This window comes from Podarcis cretensis (assembly GCF_951804945.1).
Source record: "Podarcis cretensis genome assembly, chromosome: 3".
In the NCBI taxonomy this organism is placed as follows: Eukaryota; Metazoa; Chordata; class Lepidosauria; order Squamata; family Lacertidae; genus Podarcis; species Podarcis cretensis.
In genome coordinates, this window is record NC_137172.1 from 22,507,245 (window position 1) to 22,526,917 (window position 19,673).

Consider the following 19,673-nt stretch of genomic DNA (forward strand, 5'->3'; position numbering starts at 1 on the left):
GCCGATCAGAAGGTCGGCGGTTCGAATCCCCGCGACGGAGTGAACTCCCGTTGCTCTGTCCCAGCTCCTGCCAAGCTAGCAGTTCGAAAGCACAACAGTGCAAGTAGATAAATAGGTACGGCTCCGACGGGAAGGTAAATGGCGTTTCTGTGCGCTGCTCTGGTTTTGGTGGTCTGTTGCGCCAGAAGCAGCTTAGTCATGCTGGCCACATGACCTGGAAAAACTGCCTGCGGACAAACGCCGGCTCCCTTGGCCTGTAAAGTGAGATGAGCACCGCAATCCGTCGTCTGTGACTGGACTTAAATGTCAGGCGTCCTTTACCTTTACCTTTTTAGTGAGTGATTGGTAGACCTGGGCGATACATCAATATATCATCCAGGACCGGTATGAAGAGCAGACCGCGATATCAGCTTCACTCAGCGGTATATCACTGGTGAAACCGCCACCGCTCCTGAGTCTCTCTGCTAGCGACTTCCTCCAGCGAGCGTTGCTAGCAGAGGGACTCAGGAGCAGTGGCAGTTTCACCAAGACTGTGCAGAGGGAGAGAAAAGCTGCATAAGCAAGGTGCCGATATAGCTTGTTTCTCCTTTTGCATCTTTAAACTGCTTGGCTGAGAAGTTTGCAGTTGCCGCTCCCCTCAGCCAAGCAGTTAAAGGATCCCCCAGCCTGGCACCAGCTCCTGAGGCGGAAGCAATGGAATGTGTGGTGGCTCCCCATTTGCAGAATGCTCTTCCTAGCGTTGCTCTTCTGGCACCTTTGTTACATAACTTTAAGGTGCAGGACAAAAACATTTCTCTTCTCCCAGGCCTTTGGCTGATTAAACAATATATGGCCTTTTAAACTGGCGCGTGTGTGTTTGTTACTATGTTTTTTTGTGTTTTCCTATTGTAAGCCGCCCTGTGATCCTCAGATGAAGGGCGGTATAGGAATTTAATAAAATAAAATAAAAGTAAGAGTACCTAGGACAGCAGCATTCAGCTGCAATCCAACGCACCCTTACCTGGGAGTAAGTCCCATAAAACTAAGTGGCGCTAGCTTCTGAGTAGCAAAGGACTGCACTGTCAGCGGTACACAAAGCTGGAAAAGGACTACGGTCACTGCCCACCAAAGAACGTCCCAGGGATCTCCTACGACCGGCCCGCGGGCGAATCAAACAACCTTCTGCTACGAGCAAAACTTTTCTCCGTTCCGCGCAGGCGCAGTCGGGAAGGGCGCATGCTCAAGCAGAAGTCGAGGGATTCTCTCACGTGACTTTAACGCAAAGGGGAGGGGTGAGCGAAGAGCGAGGCCAACCAATGCTTTTCCCGAAGTTGAGAAAACTGCCGCTCAGTTTTGCGAGTCGCCTTTTAAACTCCTTTTGCCGCTTATATCGACAAAACGCTCCCGGGAGCCCCGCCGTCCCGTGTGAGAAGCCAGGGCTTTCATTCTTAGAAATCAAAGTCGATAACAAGTGATTTCGATATATCGAAACTCCGGGTTACACTTCTGACTGGCCCGAGGATGCCTCTCGGGTCACCTTCCAGCTCCCGTTGAAACAAATCCGACAGTTTCGGACGGTACCATTTTTTTAAAAGGGGGGGGAAGAGAATACCTTTTTATCTCTCACAACGCCCCAAAGCGGAGGGAGACCCTTTTAAAGAGCGGCGGGGAAACAGAATCCCGCCTTTTGAGTCACGTCGAGCCAGATTATTCCTCCTTTCAGGAGAGCCGGAAGCGGCGCCGCCGCCTCCGCGCGCGCCCCGCCCTCTCCTCGCGCCGTGGTTCCGCCCGGCCTCTGTCACGTGCTCCCCCTTGCCCGGTGCGTGCGTGAGGAGGAAGATCATGGCTGGGCTCCTCAGGTCGGCCTCGCGGCTCCGCTCGCTCCTCCTGCCCCTGAGAGGGGGCCGCGCCGTGGGGGCCACGCTCTGCTCCCGGGCGCCGCTGCCCTCCGCACAGGCCGCAGCCTCCCGCGGCAGCAGGTGAGGGTGGTTCCGGCCTGGCGGGCGAGAGTCAGTCGGGGCGGCGGGGAATGTCACGGAGGTCCCTCTGGGCTTCTCAGTCGCCGGGGGAGGCGCCTTGTGGGCACGTTTACTCGGGAGTAAATCCCGCGGAGAGCCGGCCTGGGGCTGGCAGGGCCGGGAATGGGGGGCTCCCACGCTGCTTTCGGGACCGGCGTTCAAATCCTCGCAGAACTGGGCGTCCGAAGTGCTGTTTGCCTGACCTCTTTCACAAGAACAAAATAGGGGTGGGGGAGTGGGGCCCGAATTCCGTGACCATCGCATTGAGTTTTCCTCGGGAGTGCACGTGTGAACGCGGTTGCACTCGGCGGGGTTTACTTCCGGGCACAAGGTGTCAAGTTGTTTTTAAGGGCTTTTGCTGCAAACCCCTTTGCACGGCTGCTCAGAAAAGCAAAGTGCTGTTGAGGCCGGCGAGGCTTAGGCTTATGCCCACCCCCAAAGCACGTGTATAGCGTTACTAGCCACAGTGGCTATGCTGTGCCTCTAAAGGTCAGAGGCAGTAATCCTTCCGGATGCCAGGTTGCTGCAGAGCGCAAGATGGGAGAGGGTTCTTGTGCTGGGGTCTTGCCAGAGGCATCTGGTTGGCCTTTGCCCTGACCCTGTTCCCGCGCTGTAGTCGGTTGTGAGTTGTTGGGAATTGTAACTTTGTGAGGGGTCAACTGCAGCGTCCTGACTTGTTTGAGGAAAAGAATGTGCTTCAAATGTACTTTAAGGGTATAGTTTGTACACAGTCTCATTCCCAGGTAAGTGTGTATGACTGTGGCAGAATCATCCACCTGGGATGTTTGCCTTCAGGCTACAAGTGCAGAGATTACAGGTTTGAAAGCTTGCCTCTATTAACATCTCCTTGCATGTGGGAAATTAGCATGTTGAGGAGGAAGGTTCAGACAAGTTTTTTTTCCTTCCTGGCATGTTGTTTTAAGACAACACATGAACTCTTTCTTAAAATGGCTTAAAGCATTAAAGTAATGTGGTGGTACATTTTTTTAATTATTGGCAAAACATACCAGCAAGTACACCAGAAAATCACTTACCTGAATGTAAGTTGAGATTGCAAGCCTTGCAAAAAGGCGAAAAAGTTCACTCGCTTTGATGGGTAGAGCATCCTCAAATCTAAAGGCCTTGTTCCTAGTATTCAGTGTTTAACTGCCGGAGCAAAGGCTTGCAGAGGGACTGGTTTCCTGATCTGAGCTGGTATAGTGAGAGAATTATTATTTATATTTTGGTTGGGCCTGGGAACACATGTAACCAGTACAGTCCCTGCTTGAATTGGTTTAGGGAGGTGCGTTGTATGGAAGCATTCAAACATACAGCCCTGTAGCTGTAGCCTGAAGCAGATGTAGTCTGTGTCTGAAAAGCCCTAACTTTGATTCTTCTTAATGTTTAAGCCAGCTCTTAGGTCTGGATCTGTAAACAGCCCTGTGATCCTTGGATGAAGGGTAGCATATAAAATCAGTCTGTCTAACTCTCTCCAGGGCTTGCATCTATAAGCAAGCCCTGAAGAGATTCAGATCTTGGGGCTGGCATAGCCCCCATCCCCAATGTTCTATGGAATCCCCCAAGCCTCTGGAGCAGATACAGGGAAATTATTTAGTTGAATACTGCCCTATATTTGCTGGGAGGCATGGGAACAAGTCCACAGTAAATATGTATGGAAGCACACATAGCTTCATGACTTTGATCCCAAAGAGTTCAGAGGCTGGTTTGTGAAGACTTGCAGTTCTTGAGCACTTGATGTGCTGTGTGTGACCTGACTCTTTTGAAACCTACTGTATTTACAAGTGATGTGTAAATTCTTTCTGTGATGTTACATCTATCCTGGTTCAGTCCCACATGCAAGCTATCACCAGAAGCACAGAAAAGTTGTTGAAATCTAGTATAAGTTAAAGCTGTAATAAATCAGTAAGCTGCCACTGAATTTCTTGAGTGGCTTGTGGTGTTTCTCCCCTTTTTCTTGTTAACAATTTCCTTTTTTTTTATAAATGTTTATTGAGATTTTTTAAATACAAAAATGCAAAAATAATAAACAATATGACATGTATCATAACATATTTTCAAAGCTTCTTTGGACTCCCTCACGTCTCCCGCTCCCACTTGCATCATTGTGAAACTTTTTCCAGCAATTTATCAATTTGTTTATGTTCTTAAATCTCATTCATTTAATTTAATCTAATAATTCTCCAAAAGGTTTATATTTTCCTCAATCTCACTTATCATCCAGATTACGTCTAATTTAGTGGTGCTCAATTATTTATGATCTGGCGTCCTTCTTAACATTCAACCAAATTACAGTGTTTTTGTAAATAAATCCTAAATTTCTTCCAGTCTTCTTCAACCCTCTCCTCTCCCAGGTCTCGGATTCTGCCGGTCATCTCAGCCAGTTCCATATAGTCTATCAGTTGCATCTGCCATTCTTCCAGTGTGGGTAGATCTCGAGTTTTCCAGTGCTTGGCGATGAGTATCCTTGCTGCTGTTGTTGCATACAGGAAAAAAGTTCTGTCCTTCTTTATCACCCTCTGGCCGACAATACCCAGGAGAAAGGCCTCTGGTTTCTTGGGGAAAGTATACTTAAATACCTTTTTCAACTCATTATATATCATTTCCCAGAAGGCCTTCACTCTAGGGCACGTCCACCAGAGGTGAAAGAATGTTCCTTCATTCCCTTTACATTTCCAGCATTTGTTATCAGACAAATGGTATATTTTGGCAAGTTTAACTGGGGTCATGTACCATCTATATATCATTTTCATTACATTTTCCTTCAAAGCATTACATGCAGTGAAGTTCAACCCAGTGGTCCACAACCTTTCCCAGTCCTCAAACATGATATTATACCCAATGTCCTGTGCCCACTTTATCATAGCCGACTTAACCATTTCATCTTGTGTGTTCCATTTTAACAGCAAGTTATACATTCTTGAAAGTACCTTAGTCTTAGGTTCTAGCAGTTCTGATTCCAATTTCGATTTCTCCACCTGGAACCCTAACTTTTTGTCATTTTTAAAAACTTCTTTAATCTGAGCGTAGTGTAACCAGTCTCGCACTTTATCCTTCATTTTCTCCAAACTCTGCAATTTCCAATTGTCTCCATCTTTTTCTAAAATTTCCCAATACTTTGGCCATTTGACCTCCATATTGGGGTTTTTTCGGGCCTTAGCTTCCAGAGGTGATAGCCACCTTGGAGTTTTATTTTCCAATAAGTCTTTATATTTTGTCCAGACATTGAACACTGCTTTTCTGACAATATGGTTTTTAAAGGCCTTATTGATTTTAACCTTATCATACCATAAGTATGCATGCCAAAAAAAAGCATTGTTAAAACCTTCCAAATCCAATACATCAGTGTCTTCGAGAAGTAGCCAATCTTTTAGCCAGCAGAAAGCTGCGGCCTCATAATACAACTTTAAGTCCGGCAGGGCAAAGCCCCCTCTCTCTTTCGCGTCGGTTAATATCTTAAACTTAATTCTGTCTTTCTCTGAAACCGTTCTGACTCAAATTTTTTCCCAATACCTTGGTTTTCTGTTTATTTAGTTTAAATCCCGCCACCCGACCAAAGTCTTGGATCAGTTGTAGTACTCTTTTCGTACTAGATTCTGGCTCCTGCAGGGTCAAAACTAGGTCATCTGCAAAAGCTTTAAGTTTATATTGTTTCGCTCCGACCTGAATTCCTTCCACCAACCGGTCCCCTCTAATCATATTCAGGAGCACTTCCAGAACCGAAATAAATAGCAAAGGGGAAATAGGACAGCCTTGTCGTGTTCCCTTTTCAATTTTAAACTCTTCTGTGACCACATTGTTAACTATCAATTTAGCCTTTTGTTCTGAATATATTGCATCAATCCCATTCTCAAAACCCCGTCCCACTCCCATTTCTTTTAAATTTCCCTTCATAAATTTCCAGGAGATATTGTCAAAGGCCTTCTCCGCGTCTATAAAAATTAACACTGTTTTGTATTTATGTCTGTTTGCAAAAGTTCCAAAATGTCAATAATGTTCCTTGTGTTGGCAAACAAGTGTCTACCTGGGAGAAAGCCCGCCTGGTCCTTATGAATTACTTCGTTTAAAACTTTTTAAAATCTACTTGCCAGAATATCTGCAAATATTTTGTAATCCACATTTAAAAGAGAGATGGGACGATAGTTCTTAAGTTGTGTCTTTTCAGCTTCCGATTTTGGTATCAATGTGATGAAGGCTTCTTTCCACGATTCTGGCGCCCTCCTCCCCTCCATAATTTCATTGCTAACCTCCATCAGTGGTTGTATCAGATAGTCTTTTAGTGTCTTATAATACTTGGAGGTCAGCCCATCTGGTCCTGGAGATTTGCCCAATTTCATATTCTGAATGGCTTGTTCAATCTCTTGTGTTATTTTACAGTTCAGGATTGATCTATTTTCTTGTGACAATTTTGGTAATCCATTTTTTTCCAAAAATAGTTTAATCTCAATCTCATATTGCGGCCCTTGGGTATATAATTTTTTGAAATATCTCTGGAAGCACTTTCTAATATCCACAGGGTTCTGAATGTTTCTTCCTTCAATCTCTAAATTTGTAACTGTATTTAGTTTTTGTCTCCTCTTCAACTGCCAAGCTAGCAGTTTTCCACATTTATTCGCCGATTCAAAAGTTTTTTGTTTCATTAATTTAATCTTCCACTCAATTCTTCCTTGGTATAACTTTTGGGGCTTTCTACACTGTTTTCAGGCAATATAATCTGAAATTTGATACAGACCTGGGATGGGGCATCTGTGTAGCCCAGCAACATCTGCAAGGCCAGTTTCCATCATCCCTGACCATTGGCCATGCTGGCTGGGGCTGATGGAGTCCAACAACATGTGGAAGATAACAGGTTCCCCACTCCTCACTAATCTGGAATTGTGAACAATGGCTGCAATCATGAGCATACCTCCTAGAGAGTAAGCCCTTAGTTAGGCTTCCTCTTTGTGGAAACATACTTAAGATTGCACTGCAGCATTTTGCTTTAAGTTTTGTTCTTGAAATCAACATGGTAAATAATGGTAAATAATCTTACATACAATTTGGCTTACGGTTTAAGTTGCGACAGGTGGGTTTTTTAAACAGATTGGCCTGTGATCTGCATGTTCACATAGTCATCTGCATGTCTGACACAGGTTGAGAAAACAGTGACAGGCTTGCTTCAGGATAACAAAAGTGTGAATCCTACTGAGAGAACAGACCATTACAAACATTACAAAAGTAGCTTGTGAGGTGGTGATACTAAACACTGCCTATACTAATTTGCTCTTCAAATGCTATAGAGTTGATTTGAATGTTACTAAACCTTTCCACAATATGAAGTGATCCTGCGCACCTGCAAACAGCCATTTCAATAAGTATGTGCCATCACAGTTGACATGTCTTTTGGATATATTTTTATGTATATTAAACTGGGGTACTGCAACTTCTGAGTGAGGAACCTGTAATACTGGTCTGATAAAAAAAGAAGGACTCTCAGAGCAATGCAAACCCACCTGGAAACCTACGTCCCCACTGTGGAAGGACGTGTGGATCCAGAATTGGCCTCCACAGTCACTTACGGACTCACTGTTAAGACCATTTTCATGGAAGACAATCTTACTAGGCCAGAGAAGAAGAAAGAAGGCGGAAGGCTGCAGCCCTCTCAGCCTCCTGCCGGCCTTTGCCTGTGGAGTGACATGAGCATCGCTCAGCTAGCATGGAGCTCCCCATTCTACCTGCTAAATGGATAAGGGTGGAAATTAGCCAGTCCAAGATCTATTGGGTCCTGAGCTGACCCTACTGCTGGCACATTGGGTCAATCGCTGTGCCACCTCTCCCCTTCCACCCTGGCTGCAAATAAGTAAAAGTGGGGCCCTGGTGACAGCTGGCAATTACATGCTACTCTTATGCAGCAATGACTTTTAAAAAGAGTTGCTTAAAGCTCCTTTATATAATTTCCCCTACCCCGGAAAAGTATCCATTATTTTAAAAGAGGTCCTGCTAAAACAGCTCAAAGCAGCAGTATAAATAATAAAAGAATAAATAGCATCTTTGCAAATAAGTCCTCAGTACTCATGAACCTGCTAACAATTTTACTGACCCCAGCTGCTTGGGGTACATTGATGGTCCAAAAGAAGAAGAGAGCCAACTTTTCTATTTAAAAAATATCACTACTTGGTTGCCTGAAATTTAACGTTCTTGAGATATGTGCCAGGGAGAATGGCTGTTTAATTAAAGTTCAGTAATAGTACTTGGAAAAAAATGTGCTGTGGTTCAGATAATAGATGATAATGAAATGTCATGAAAGCAAAAAGCACCTGTGCAGATCTAAGCATCAGAATAGTTAGACTATAGCTAGACTATTCTGTCTATGCAAAGGCACTCAAAACATTGCATTAATAAGCAGGGAACAGTTGGGCTTCCCTAAATAAAGGTAAAGATTGGTGGCAGCTGGCAATATTCTCTGCCTTGCTAGTAGTAGATTGTGAACAGATGGAGTGAAAGAAATGAGCAGGTTCACAACAAGCATTAAAGCTGACTCAAGAGGAACCCAGGAAAATGCCTTTAAGAAAAGTTATTTTTGTCGGTTGCACAAAACAAGCGTGCAGCATACAAGGGCTGTGGTTCAGTAGTGTTAAGATTTTCCCTACCACAACTATGGAGGTGCACAAACTATTTGCAATTCAGATTGGAGTTTACAGACATGAGGTCATGGGCATTTGCTACTGGCATTCCATTTACTTTGGGCTTTTAGACTTGCCTGCTGTTAAAAAAATTGCAGCATGCAGTGTTTACATAATTCCTGTCTGAAAAGCAAAGATTTTGCTGGCAGAAGTCTCCATGCTCATTTTTATTAGCAAGCTGTGTCTCCATTGCACTACACAGTTGTCTCAAACTGCTACCTTTTAAGGTTACTATAGTGCAGCACCTCTCAAGTTCAATAGACACCCATGACCCAGAACGCTCAGTTTTGAGTGATGTTCTTTTTAAACTCCTGTTTGTAAAAGTTTGAATTCAGTCATTGTAGTTGATCAAATACAAATGAGATTATGAGTATGTGGCTTCCTGGAGCCTCCAACAGCCACTTCTGTCTCTCAATTCAATGAATGGGTTTAGAACTAATTACAGGGTTTTTTGGGGGGGAGGAATGGTTTTTCACCTGTTTTCTTCTTGCTTGGATTAAGACCCCTTTAGGATATACCACTACCATCAAATTTTCACATACAGTGGTACCTCGGGTTAAGTACTTAATTCGTTCCGGAGGTCCGTTCTTAACCTGAAACTGTTCTTAACCTGAAGCACCACTTTAGCTAATGGGGCCTCCTGCTGCTGCCACGCCGCCGGAGCACGATTTCTGTTCTCAACCTGAAGCAGAGTTCTTAATCCGAGGTAATATTTCTGGGTTAGCGGAGTCTGTAACCTGAAGCATATGTAACCCGGGGTACCACTGTAATTTGTTGATAGCAAGAAAGCTAGAACTTGCTCTTTGGAAATTGAAGGTTCCATCATGACAATTGAACCAAAGTCACATTTCCAGAGGCCTTATGCTGTACTGCTGGTAATGTAGCAGGCTCTGTAGACTGAGTTAGGTTTGAAATCATTCTGAATTGACCTTTTCAGAACTTTGGTCAAGATGCTAGATTAACTTGTGTTTTCACTTCTTGCTGTTAGACGTTGCATATCAGAGGATTTAAAATAGAACTGTGTAATGCTTTAAGTTTTTTCTTAAATTCATTTTCAGATAGCTCTGGTTATAATGTACCTTTTTGATACCAACGTTTGTAGGATTCTTTGGCCCAAAGTGCTGACCCCTTGTCTGATGGTAGTGCTGCTGTTGAGACCCTCCTTAGCTCAGGTTGTAACCCAGTAGTGAATCCTGACCCACCAGTTGAAGACCTGTGCTCTAGGCTATTGTTCTAGATTTTGTTATCATTTGAAACTCAAGAGCTTGTAGTAGAGCAAGTTGTCTCTAGAGCTAATACTGCTTCAACCTATTTTCAGTTAGCAGGAATTACCCTGGCTGAATGTCTTTTGCTTGAACCTCTGTTGGGGAGGCATAGAGGAAATTTGATTCCTCACATTAGTTTGGTTATCACACTTTAACATTTTGAGTTTTAAGTTCCAGCCTTGCTGCTGCTGTAGGCATGTGAATAAGCTTAGAAGCAACGCATCACATTTTGTTGCATATAAACAGTGTTCATTTCTCTCTTATCTGTTCAGCTAAGCCAGCCTTCTTCAGCTTGGTCCTCTAGATCAGTGTTTCCCAACCTTGGGCCTCCAGATGTTTTTGGTCTACAACTCCCATCATCCCTAGCTAGCAAGACCAGTGGTCAGGGATGATGGGAATTGTAGTTCAAAAACAGCTGGAGGCCCAAGGTTGGGAAACACTGCTCTAGATGTTCTGCACTACAGCTTCTATCAGCACATCCAGCACAGCCATGTTGGCTTCGGCTGATGAGGGACGTAATCCAAAACGTCTGCAGGACACCCAGTTGGGGAAGGTTGGGTTGAAGTCAGGAGGGGGCGACGGATGTTGGATTTCCAGGTGATGCTGAGCCACAATCCCCTTAAGTCCCAACAAGCATAGCCAGTGACCAGGAATGATGGGACTTGTAGTTCAGCAACATCTGTAGAGCTTGGGTTATTCACACCTGGCATAAGCTGTGGAAAGTCTGTCCTGGGAGCAGCAAGGACACAAAGTACAAAAGATGGGACTTTTAATTATGACTGTGCAAGGACCTCAAAATCTACTCTTTGGCACCCTGTGCTGCCCTGGGGTCCACCCAACCCACTCCAGATCTGTCCACCAAACATGGGTTTTAAAAGTGTATTTTAACATGCAGTTAAAACGGGTTAAAGAAGTTCAGGAGAGTGCACTAGCACTACACAAGATTGGATCTTTCCGCTTAACAGCTGGTAAATGGGAGAATCCAATCCTGTGTGGTGGTGCTTCACAAGTGGTTTTCCTTTGAGGCAGGGCATGCATCAGGAAGGAGAGGTGCAGTGTTGGGCCTTCTTTTGCCCTGGAAGATGCAGCTGCCGGTCAAGTAGGTCCCAGCCTTTTCACATTTTTTTCCACCCTTCCGGCCTCATGCCCTGCCCCCTTACTGTCATGGATCGTTCTGGGCCGTTGCAACTCAACTCGCATCTCTCTGTAGCTGTGCATACCCAACTCATTCTAGTCCCTCTGAATGTGCCTGATTTGACTCTCAGCTGAATCCAATGCATAGTCGTAATATTCACTGAACATAACATAGATCTCTATTCCGGATCTCTGTTCCTGAGTAAATAATATTTATTAAAATCATTTTGAAATACAGTGATAGGTATGGAAGACTGCTACCCTGAAGTGACTGGAGGAAGAGCTGGATAAACGTACAGTGGTGCCCCGCAAGACGAATGCCTCGCAAGACGAAAAACTTGCTAGACGAAAGAGCTTTCCGTCTTTTGAGGTACTTCGCAAGACGAATTTCCCTATGGGCTTGCTTCGCAAGACGAAACGTCTTGCGAGTTCTTTTCCTTTCCCCCCCTTTTGCTAAGCCGCTAATAGCGCTAATCCGCTAATAGCCGTGCTTCGCAAGACGAAAAAAACCGCAAGACGAAGAGACTCGCGGAACGAATTAATTTCGTCTTGCGAGGCACCACTGTATAAAATGAAATGAATGTCCAAGCAAGTGATGTAAGTTAAATTACATCCTGTAAATTATCAATTTTTATCCTGAGTTCGATCCTAGTAGTAAATTCTGAATAATTATCTCCTTTCCCCCTTTCTAATCTGTTTTACCAGTGATACCTGTCAATTTGAAGAGTTCTATTATTAAATATATTATTATTTATTAGTAGCCATTCCAGGGATAAAAGAAGCTTACACTAACAGTTCCTTTTTTAAAAAAGACCTAAAAATGCAAAACCTCAGGAGCACAGCACAAAACAAACAACAAACAAAAATAGAGCTGTGCGATCTGCCTAGATCAGAGGCAGTCAACCTTTTTATACCTACCGCCCACTAATGCATCTTTCTTGATGGTAAAATTACTTTACCGCCCACCAGTGCTCGATGGAAGGAGGATTCAGCTTGTGCCGTAGAACCCCCTACCCCTCACCTAGAATCCTGAAATACCCACTAATGGGCGGTAGGGACCAGTTGACAACCCCTGGCCTAGACAGAAGAGATGCATTTTTCCTATAGTGAAGGATGGGATCCATGGATGAATAATTCCTGCATTGCAGGGGGTTGTACTAGCTGACCCTTCTGGTCCCTTCCAACTCTACAATTCTATGGTTAGTCCTCCCACTTGCTCCACTGGGCAGGACCAATCAGATTTGAATGTGACCAACTGAGTGGGAGAGCAGCCCCTCGCTATCAGTTCCTTTACCTTCCTGCCTTTGGGGAAAGCCCAGAAAGCAGAGAATCTATGCACCATCTTTTCCAGAATTTTTTTTGCAAAGGGCTCTTGCATATTTATTTGGGAAGCATTTTTCATAACATTGGGATTGGCTGCTGTGAAGTCACTTCTCATCTAAATTCTCATATCTTTATAAGTACTCTGAGCAGGGCCTCCTTGCATTATCTCACTGGAAGTTGTATTAATTAACTAACTGTGTTTATATGCTGCCAAATAACAAAGTGGTTTACACAAAATACACTTAAAATGGCAATCACTATATTAAAATACCCAAAAAAGCAGAGAATCAGTAACAAATCAGAAAATCAGTAACAAAAGTTAAGCTACACTAGCAATACTGTACAGTAACTAAATTTTAAAATAAAAAATCTGAGAAAATAAAAATAAAATTTGTACCCTGACCAAAACAGTATAGAAGGGGCAGCCACTTTCCTCTGGGTCCCCCACCTTCCAAAATCTGTTTCAGAGCATTGGAGATCCCTCCAGAGCAGAAGGGAAGGTGGTCTGAGATACTGCAAAAAGGGGAATCGGCAAAAATTGCCTCTTCTCCTCTCTTCAACTGGTGGTGGTCTCCATTAGATTAGAGACTCTTCTGTGAGTGGAAGGACACAATTGGATTCAACTCTAAGACTTTAAAATTTTAAAAGTTTTAAAAGCCTGTGAAATAAGGCCACCCAGAGCTGAAAAGACCACAACAAAGTTGCCTGTTGAGCCTCTCTTTGGAGAGCGTTACAAAGTTGATGTATCACTACCCAAAGCGCTCTGTTTCCAGTAGCCACCCTCTCCATCTTACCTAGAGAAGCCATTCTGAATTGGAACTCAAGGTCCAGATAGCTTCATGTAGGAAATGATGATACTTCAGGTACTCTGACCTAGTGATGTTAAAATCTTGAGAATAATCTTTTGCAGAATATTCTCAAGAATATTCTTGATTATTGAGAATATTAGAGAAATTTCATTTAAAATAGGAGACTATTTATTTTAATGCATTGAAAATCATTATTTTAATGCATTGAAAATTATATAATTAGTTAATATACGTGTTTATTCATGGGTAAACTTGTTCAGATGGCAACCAAAAACTGTACAGATACTTTTATTCAATGGGGCAATGCAGTGAATTCACATTCTTTGATTTTTTTTGCACCAAACTTGAAATTGAAAATTCAGCGTGAATGACTCATGTTAATCACTAAGCCTGTCACTAACCATATATTTGCCATCAACTTTGAATTCTAATTATGTTGTGTATGTATGAAATGTATCCTTTAAAGTAAAAGGAATATAAAAAAAAACCCTCAGGTCTGCTACATGAGTACGTTCTTTAATAAGCTTATCCAAATGGTACAGTATTTTCAGTGCAACACAAATAAAATCAATATAAACTTTAAAATAAATGCTACATATGTCAGCTTTTCTGCTCTGTCCACAGTAAGCCTATTCCTTTTTGCTGTTGCACATAATTGTATAGGCCTGGGTACTTTAAGTGTGTAAAGCATTAAAGCTTTCCGTAAAAAAAAAAAAATCACACTGTATGGCCAAGGGTATAGAATTGCTAAGAATAAGGTCCCACCAAAATAGGGGGAAAGGCAATTACATATAGTTGAAATACATACAAATTCAAATGTTCATCAGATTAAATGAATCACATTTTTAAAACTAAAACAAACACACAACATTTTCTGTAGCTCACATTTCAGAACTGCCACTGGTGAATGACACAATGCCCAGCAATGCAACTGGATCCAAAAAATCATTATTCATTACTTACACTGGCAATATCACAGCTTGACTTATTACGGTATTTACTCGATTTTTTTAATGTGGGTTGCAAAACTGGTTCTTACATTAGAATTTACAGTTTGGAGAATATTCTCTGGAGAATTCTGTAGCATACAATGCATATGCATTTTCATGTAATGGTAAACCATGGATGAGTACAACATAGGAATGTCTTAATGAGCCTGAGTTGCATGCTCCACACTCTTCACGCACAGTTGCGAGGAGGTCTTTAGCAGAGTTAGTTTTAAATTTACACAATTTCAGCTTAAAGTTACATTCAGCCAGGAGATTCCTATTTGAAACAATCTCTGCTGAGTTTAATAAGCCAACTTTGAACCATTGGTTGTGAACTTGTTTTGTTAAATTAGTCAGACTCTTAAAAATAAAAACCTGCTAAAGCTGTCCTCCCAAGTATGCAGAAGGATGGAGTAGTGGGGAGCCTGCAGCACTCTGCTCAAGCATGTCTTATATAGCACTGAACCATGCTTTAGCATTACATATAAATGCAACCAGTGACATGGAGCCCCCAGTTTACATTTCTCCATAGCTGTCTTCAGCAGCTAGGGTAGATTTTAGATTAGGGGTGGAAAGCCTCAGGCCTGGAGGCTAAATACCCCCTCCAAGTCTTTCCATCTGGTCCTCAGGACTCTCTCCAGACCACATCCCTACCCGACCTTTTTACACACCTTCTTTGAGTGTTTTGTGCCTGGCTGAAATGCTTGCTTGATCTCTGATAATGGCTTGCTTGCCTGAATGGAAGACAGAGGGTCTGTGTGTAGCCCTACTCTACAAGGGTAGAAGTGACATTCATTGCTCTATTCACTTTTACCTCTGGCCCCACCCACCCTTAACATGTGGAGGATTGCCAAGAAGGAACCGTGGCCCTCAGACTAAAAAATGTTGCCCATTTCTGCTTTAAGATAGTTTAAAACAAGTTGGTTGGTCCTTGGGTTAAGTACTTAATTCGTTCCGGAGGTCCGTTCTTAACCTGAAACTGTTCTTAACCTGAAGCACCACTTTAGCTAATGGGGCCTCCTGCTGCTGCCACTCTGCCAGAGCATTTTTCTGTCCTCCTTGCCACAATCTCTTTAGCACCAGCTGTCATAGCTTCCACTTATTACTTTGCAGCTCTTTTCTGCGTGCGTGTGTATACATATGTCTGTATGTACAGGCAGAGTACAATAGCGTTTTTTTGCAGTTGAGTGCTGCTTTGCAGGTTTTAATTCCATGTGGTAAGGGTTGAACTAGTTGACCCTTGGGTCCCTTCCAACTCTAAGATTCTATTATTCTCTGGCCAGCTTCCTTTTTTCATTGCTTTCCAAACAGAGAACTATTAGCTATTGTTGTTTCCTACCCCTAAAACTCTTGAGGTTTGCTTCAGCTCTGAATGCTCAGCAATTGTAAGACACAAAGTATAGCTGTTATCTGCCCTCAAAGCGGGATTTGTTTTGTTTTGTAGGCATCTGATCTACCAAGCAAGGCTCTTTACAGTTGCAACTAAAGAGAAGGGAGAAGTTCAAGAGCACCCCCCTGCAGCTATTCAAAGCAAGCAGACACAACATTTTGATTGGGCCTTGAATAAACTGGATGAATCTATCAGAAGAACTGGGCGCATTACTAAAAACCTTCTATTAAGAATATTTCATGATGTGTGCAGAACAGGTAAAGTGTTACTATTTTGCTTAACATTATATTTACCTAACATCAAGTTTTTGCTTAACAGCATGGTTTTGCCTTACGTTTTGTTAAAATCCTTGGCAATTATTAATACATACTGTTTTTAAAATGCTTCGAAAATAGTTGTAGCATTTTTTATTTACATTATTTCTAGCAGTTGGGTGGCTGCACTACTAAATTGAGCTCCGTTTACTCGGGTTACAGATGTAATAATAATAATAATAATAATAATAATTTATTATTTATACCCCGCCCATCTGGCTGGGCTTCCCCAGCCACTTTGGGCGGCTTCCAAAAGAATATTAAAATACTGTGATACATCAAACATTAAAAGCTTCCCTAAACAGGGCTGCCTTCAGATGTCTTCTAAAAGTCTGGTAGTTGTTGTTCTCTTTGACATCTGGTGGGAGGGCATTTGTGAAATTTGTGAAAATTGATTAGTTACAGGGCACAAACATTTTAACAGTATTCCTTTTTTGTAACTAGCATTGACAGCAAGGACTAAATTTCATGTGACATGTTTATATAAGAGTACTTAACCTGGATGCTTTTATTTTGGAAAAAAGCAGCCACAGGTCTCCAGTCTGAAATGTGCTCCTGATCTGGATTGGGGGCCCCATGCTGGCTTTCTGCTTGCTGGCTTTCTGCTTGCTCTTCTCCAAAATAAAAGCAGGTGGCTTATGCACATTTGTATAAATGTGGAAAAAGGCTCCATTGCTCAGTGGCAGAGCACATGCCTTGCAAGCAAAGATTCCTCCCTAAAATTCTGGAGAGCTGCTGCTGGTTGTTACTGACAACCATGAGGTAGGTGTACCCATGGGTCTGGTTTGGTATAAGTCAAGCTCGCTCCCTGCCTTCATGAAGCCCTATTATAATCCTTCTCTTGTGCCTTAGCAGGGTCCATTTAACGACAAGCTCATCCTGCATTTTAAGCATTAGCATCCAGTGGATCAGCATATTCCCTGCAGAAGCAGGAACAAAGAGCCAGCAGCAGGCCAGTAAGATGCCTACAGATGAATAGCCTCAGCTGTAATGGAATTGCCCTCCAAGATGCAGTTCCCTCTGCATCTTGAATGGCAATAGCACATGATCCATGGAGATACCCTGCTCTCCAGGAATATAGGGTTGCACCATTGTTCATCACTCACTTTGCTTATACTGACCTCAGACCAACTCCGTAGCAGGTGTGGTTGAAGCTTGCTGTGCCACCGCACTCCCATTGTCACTTAACGAGAGGGAGGGGGCAGGGCTGCACCGCTGCTCTGGTGGGAGCCCCAGATTGGTTCTGCCCATCCACCTGCCCAGCCCTAATCTTGCCACTTCACTGTCCCATAAGCTGCAGTGAAGTTGCTGGAGGGTGGCAGAGTCTCACCACCCCACCAGATTTCCTGCTCCTAAAACACAGGCAACAATTTGCACGTAAAGACCAGCAGGCCTAAGTGGGGCTGTGCAGGCTGTGCATAACAAAAGGTGTATCCTGTCACGGTGTGGCCTGTGGTGGTGGTACAGATACACGTGTGACAGCTACACGAATGGATGGCCATTTCAGTGCATAGATTTCCCTTACTTGATCAGGTCAAGCAACTCTTGGAGTGTACATTGCTCGTTTTCTTAGCTCTTTTAAGACATAAACAGTGGAAAAAGAAAAATTAACAGGGTCAATATAAGTGGATATTAGCTACATGGATCCAACCAAGTTTCTAAACCATAGCAGAATTTCTGTTTCTGTACCCAAAGTGTACATAGCTGTGGCTTGTTTATCAGGGTATCTACAGTGCACCATTTGTGGGGGTTGAAAAACCAAGTGTATGGGATTACATTTCTACAGTGTGAGTTGAAATAATGGACATAAAAGCTGGGCTTGTGGTTTTCCAGTGTCACATCTTGCTAAGAAGCAGCAATATCAGTGTCCTTTTAAAAGGGGGATATCCCTTTCCTTTTCCTTGTCTGTAGGATCACTCTGTATTTTACTATTTTAACATGGGACTAATTCCTACATAGGAAAAGACATACACAGTATTTTAAGTGCAGCATGAGTTTCCACAGACTGAGCAGCTTGTGCAGGTATCTGTTGCCCTAGCCACTGCTGCTTAAAGATGTTCAGGTGTGACACAGAAATCTGTTTCTTAATCTGGCAAACCTTATTTTGGTTGAGATTTCATCTGCATGTTACAGATCTTAATAAAACAAACATTACATTTTGGAGACATTTTTCCTGTTGTGCTAACCCTAATTGTAATCATCCATCCACTTATTTGGTTGCCACAACTCCAGTTGTTGATGGACCATTTGGTGACTGGTTTTTGCCCCAAATTATCTATGAATTGCAGAGAACTCAGAAGGGGCGACATAAGCTCTTCCTAGGCTTTTCCTAATAGCAGAATTGGCAAGAGCATTGGGTAAGAGCAGGCTTCCTCAAACTCGGCCCTCCAGATGTTTTTTCAGACTACAGTTCCCATCGTCCCTGACCATTGGTCCTGCTAGCTAGGGATCATGGGAGTTGTAGGCCAAAAACATCCGGAGGGCTGAGTTTGAGGAAGCCTGGGTGAGAGTCTTCTCTCACACCTTATTCCTTGCTTTGGCAAATCTCTTCTCTTATCTCATGCTTTGGAAAACAAAAGAGTCTTCATTGCTGCTTCTCCTTTCCCCAGCTTCTAGTGTGAGACGAGAGAAATTTCTTTGCAAGGATTGGGTGGCCAGTGGCAACTAGAAATGATGGCTAATAGCTAAGCGAAGCGAAAAGTTATATACTGCTTTGCATCAAATGTTATGGAGCCCAATTTATTCTTCTTGCACATGTATTCAGTCAGCAGATAATAGTGAGCTACTCTTTTGAGGTTACAGGCTGATTAGGCAGTATGTATAGAAAGTGTATTATTTCCTAACGTAAAGCTTTCATTGGGGAAAACTTTTTAGAAGTTCCTGAGCAGTTCCCTGTAAAAGTGGGATCAGTAGCTTGTTTCTTTCTAAATTGAAATAAAGAACATGGGTGTTATTTCAGTTGTTTAGCTTACATGAAAGGAGCACTGATTCCCCCCGCCCCCCGCTGTGCTCCCAGTGAAGAGCAGAAGCTCAGTATATATATTCTGCATAAACAGAGATCAACTTAAATCATTAATTTATGTGATTATTGTCATTTCTGCACTGCTTATTGCATCACTTCATTCTGGCAGTTAGGTTGCTTAAAACACATTTTTTGGGTCACCTTCTCTTCTGTTCTCAAATCTGATGCATAATTTGGCTTTCTTTGGGGTGCTATCTGTGAGCATTTTTAGAAGAACTGTTTCAAAAAATAATTCCTGAGAAATGTGACACTGTGCACTCATGTGTTACTAAATCCTTCATAAATATGCTACAAATGTATTGAGTTGTTCCAGGAACGAGTGTGTGCATATACACATTGGCACTTGCATTCTACAAACTATAGACAAAACAGGCGCAGCTGCATATATATGGCACTAGAGCACACTTTATGTATGTATATATGCAGTGGCCATACTATCAGAATTTTGGTTTTAAGCTGACTTTTTGCCTGCACATATTTGCACTGCAGGACTAGTTGCTCCATTTAAAGTATACCATCTGGGACGTTTACTGTAAGTCAAACTCTTCAACAATAGTTTGAGACACATCAGAAAACATGGTGGCTAACACCCTACATTAGTCATAACCCTTTGAAATTAATGGACATGGCTAACTTAGGTACATTAATTTTGGAGGGTCTATTCTGAGTAAAACTTGGATACAACCCAATGCCTCTAGTTTTACTATCCTTGAAAATATATCAAAAATTAAAATAAAACAATTGTCCAGTAGCACCTTAGAGACCAACTAA

General features: G+C 42.8%; 2 protein-coding genes across 2 annotated transcripts in view; both read left to right on the forward strand.

Moving 5' to 3' along the window:
* Window positions 1-19,673, forward strand: part of ABCG5 (ATP binding cassette subfamily G member 5) — a 231,802-nt gene that overhangs the window by 42,199 nt on the left and 169,930 nt on the right. The window lies entirely within an intron of this gene.
* LRPPRC (leucine rich pentatricopeptide repeat containing) overlaps window positions 1,787-19,673 on the forward strand; it is a 124,191-nt gene continuing 106,304 nt past the window's right edge. The window contains exons 1-2 of the mRNA XM_079968468.1: window positions 1,787-1,958; window positions 15,621-15,823. Coding sequence (XP_079824594.1) covers window positions 1,822-1,958; window positions 15,621-15,823 — 340 coding nt within the window. The 5' untranslated portion in view covers window positions 1,787-1,821. The remainder of the gene's footprint in view (window positions 1,959-15,620; window positions 15,824-19,673) is intronic.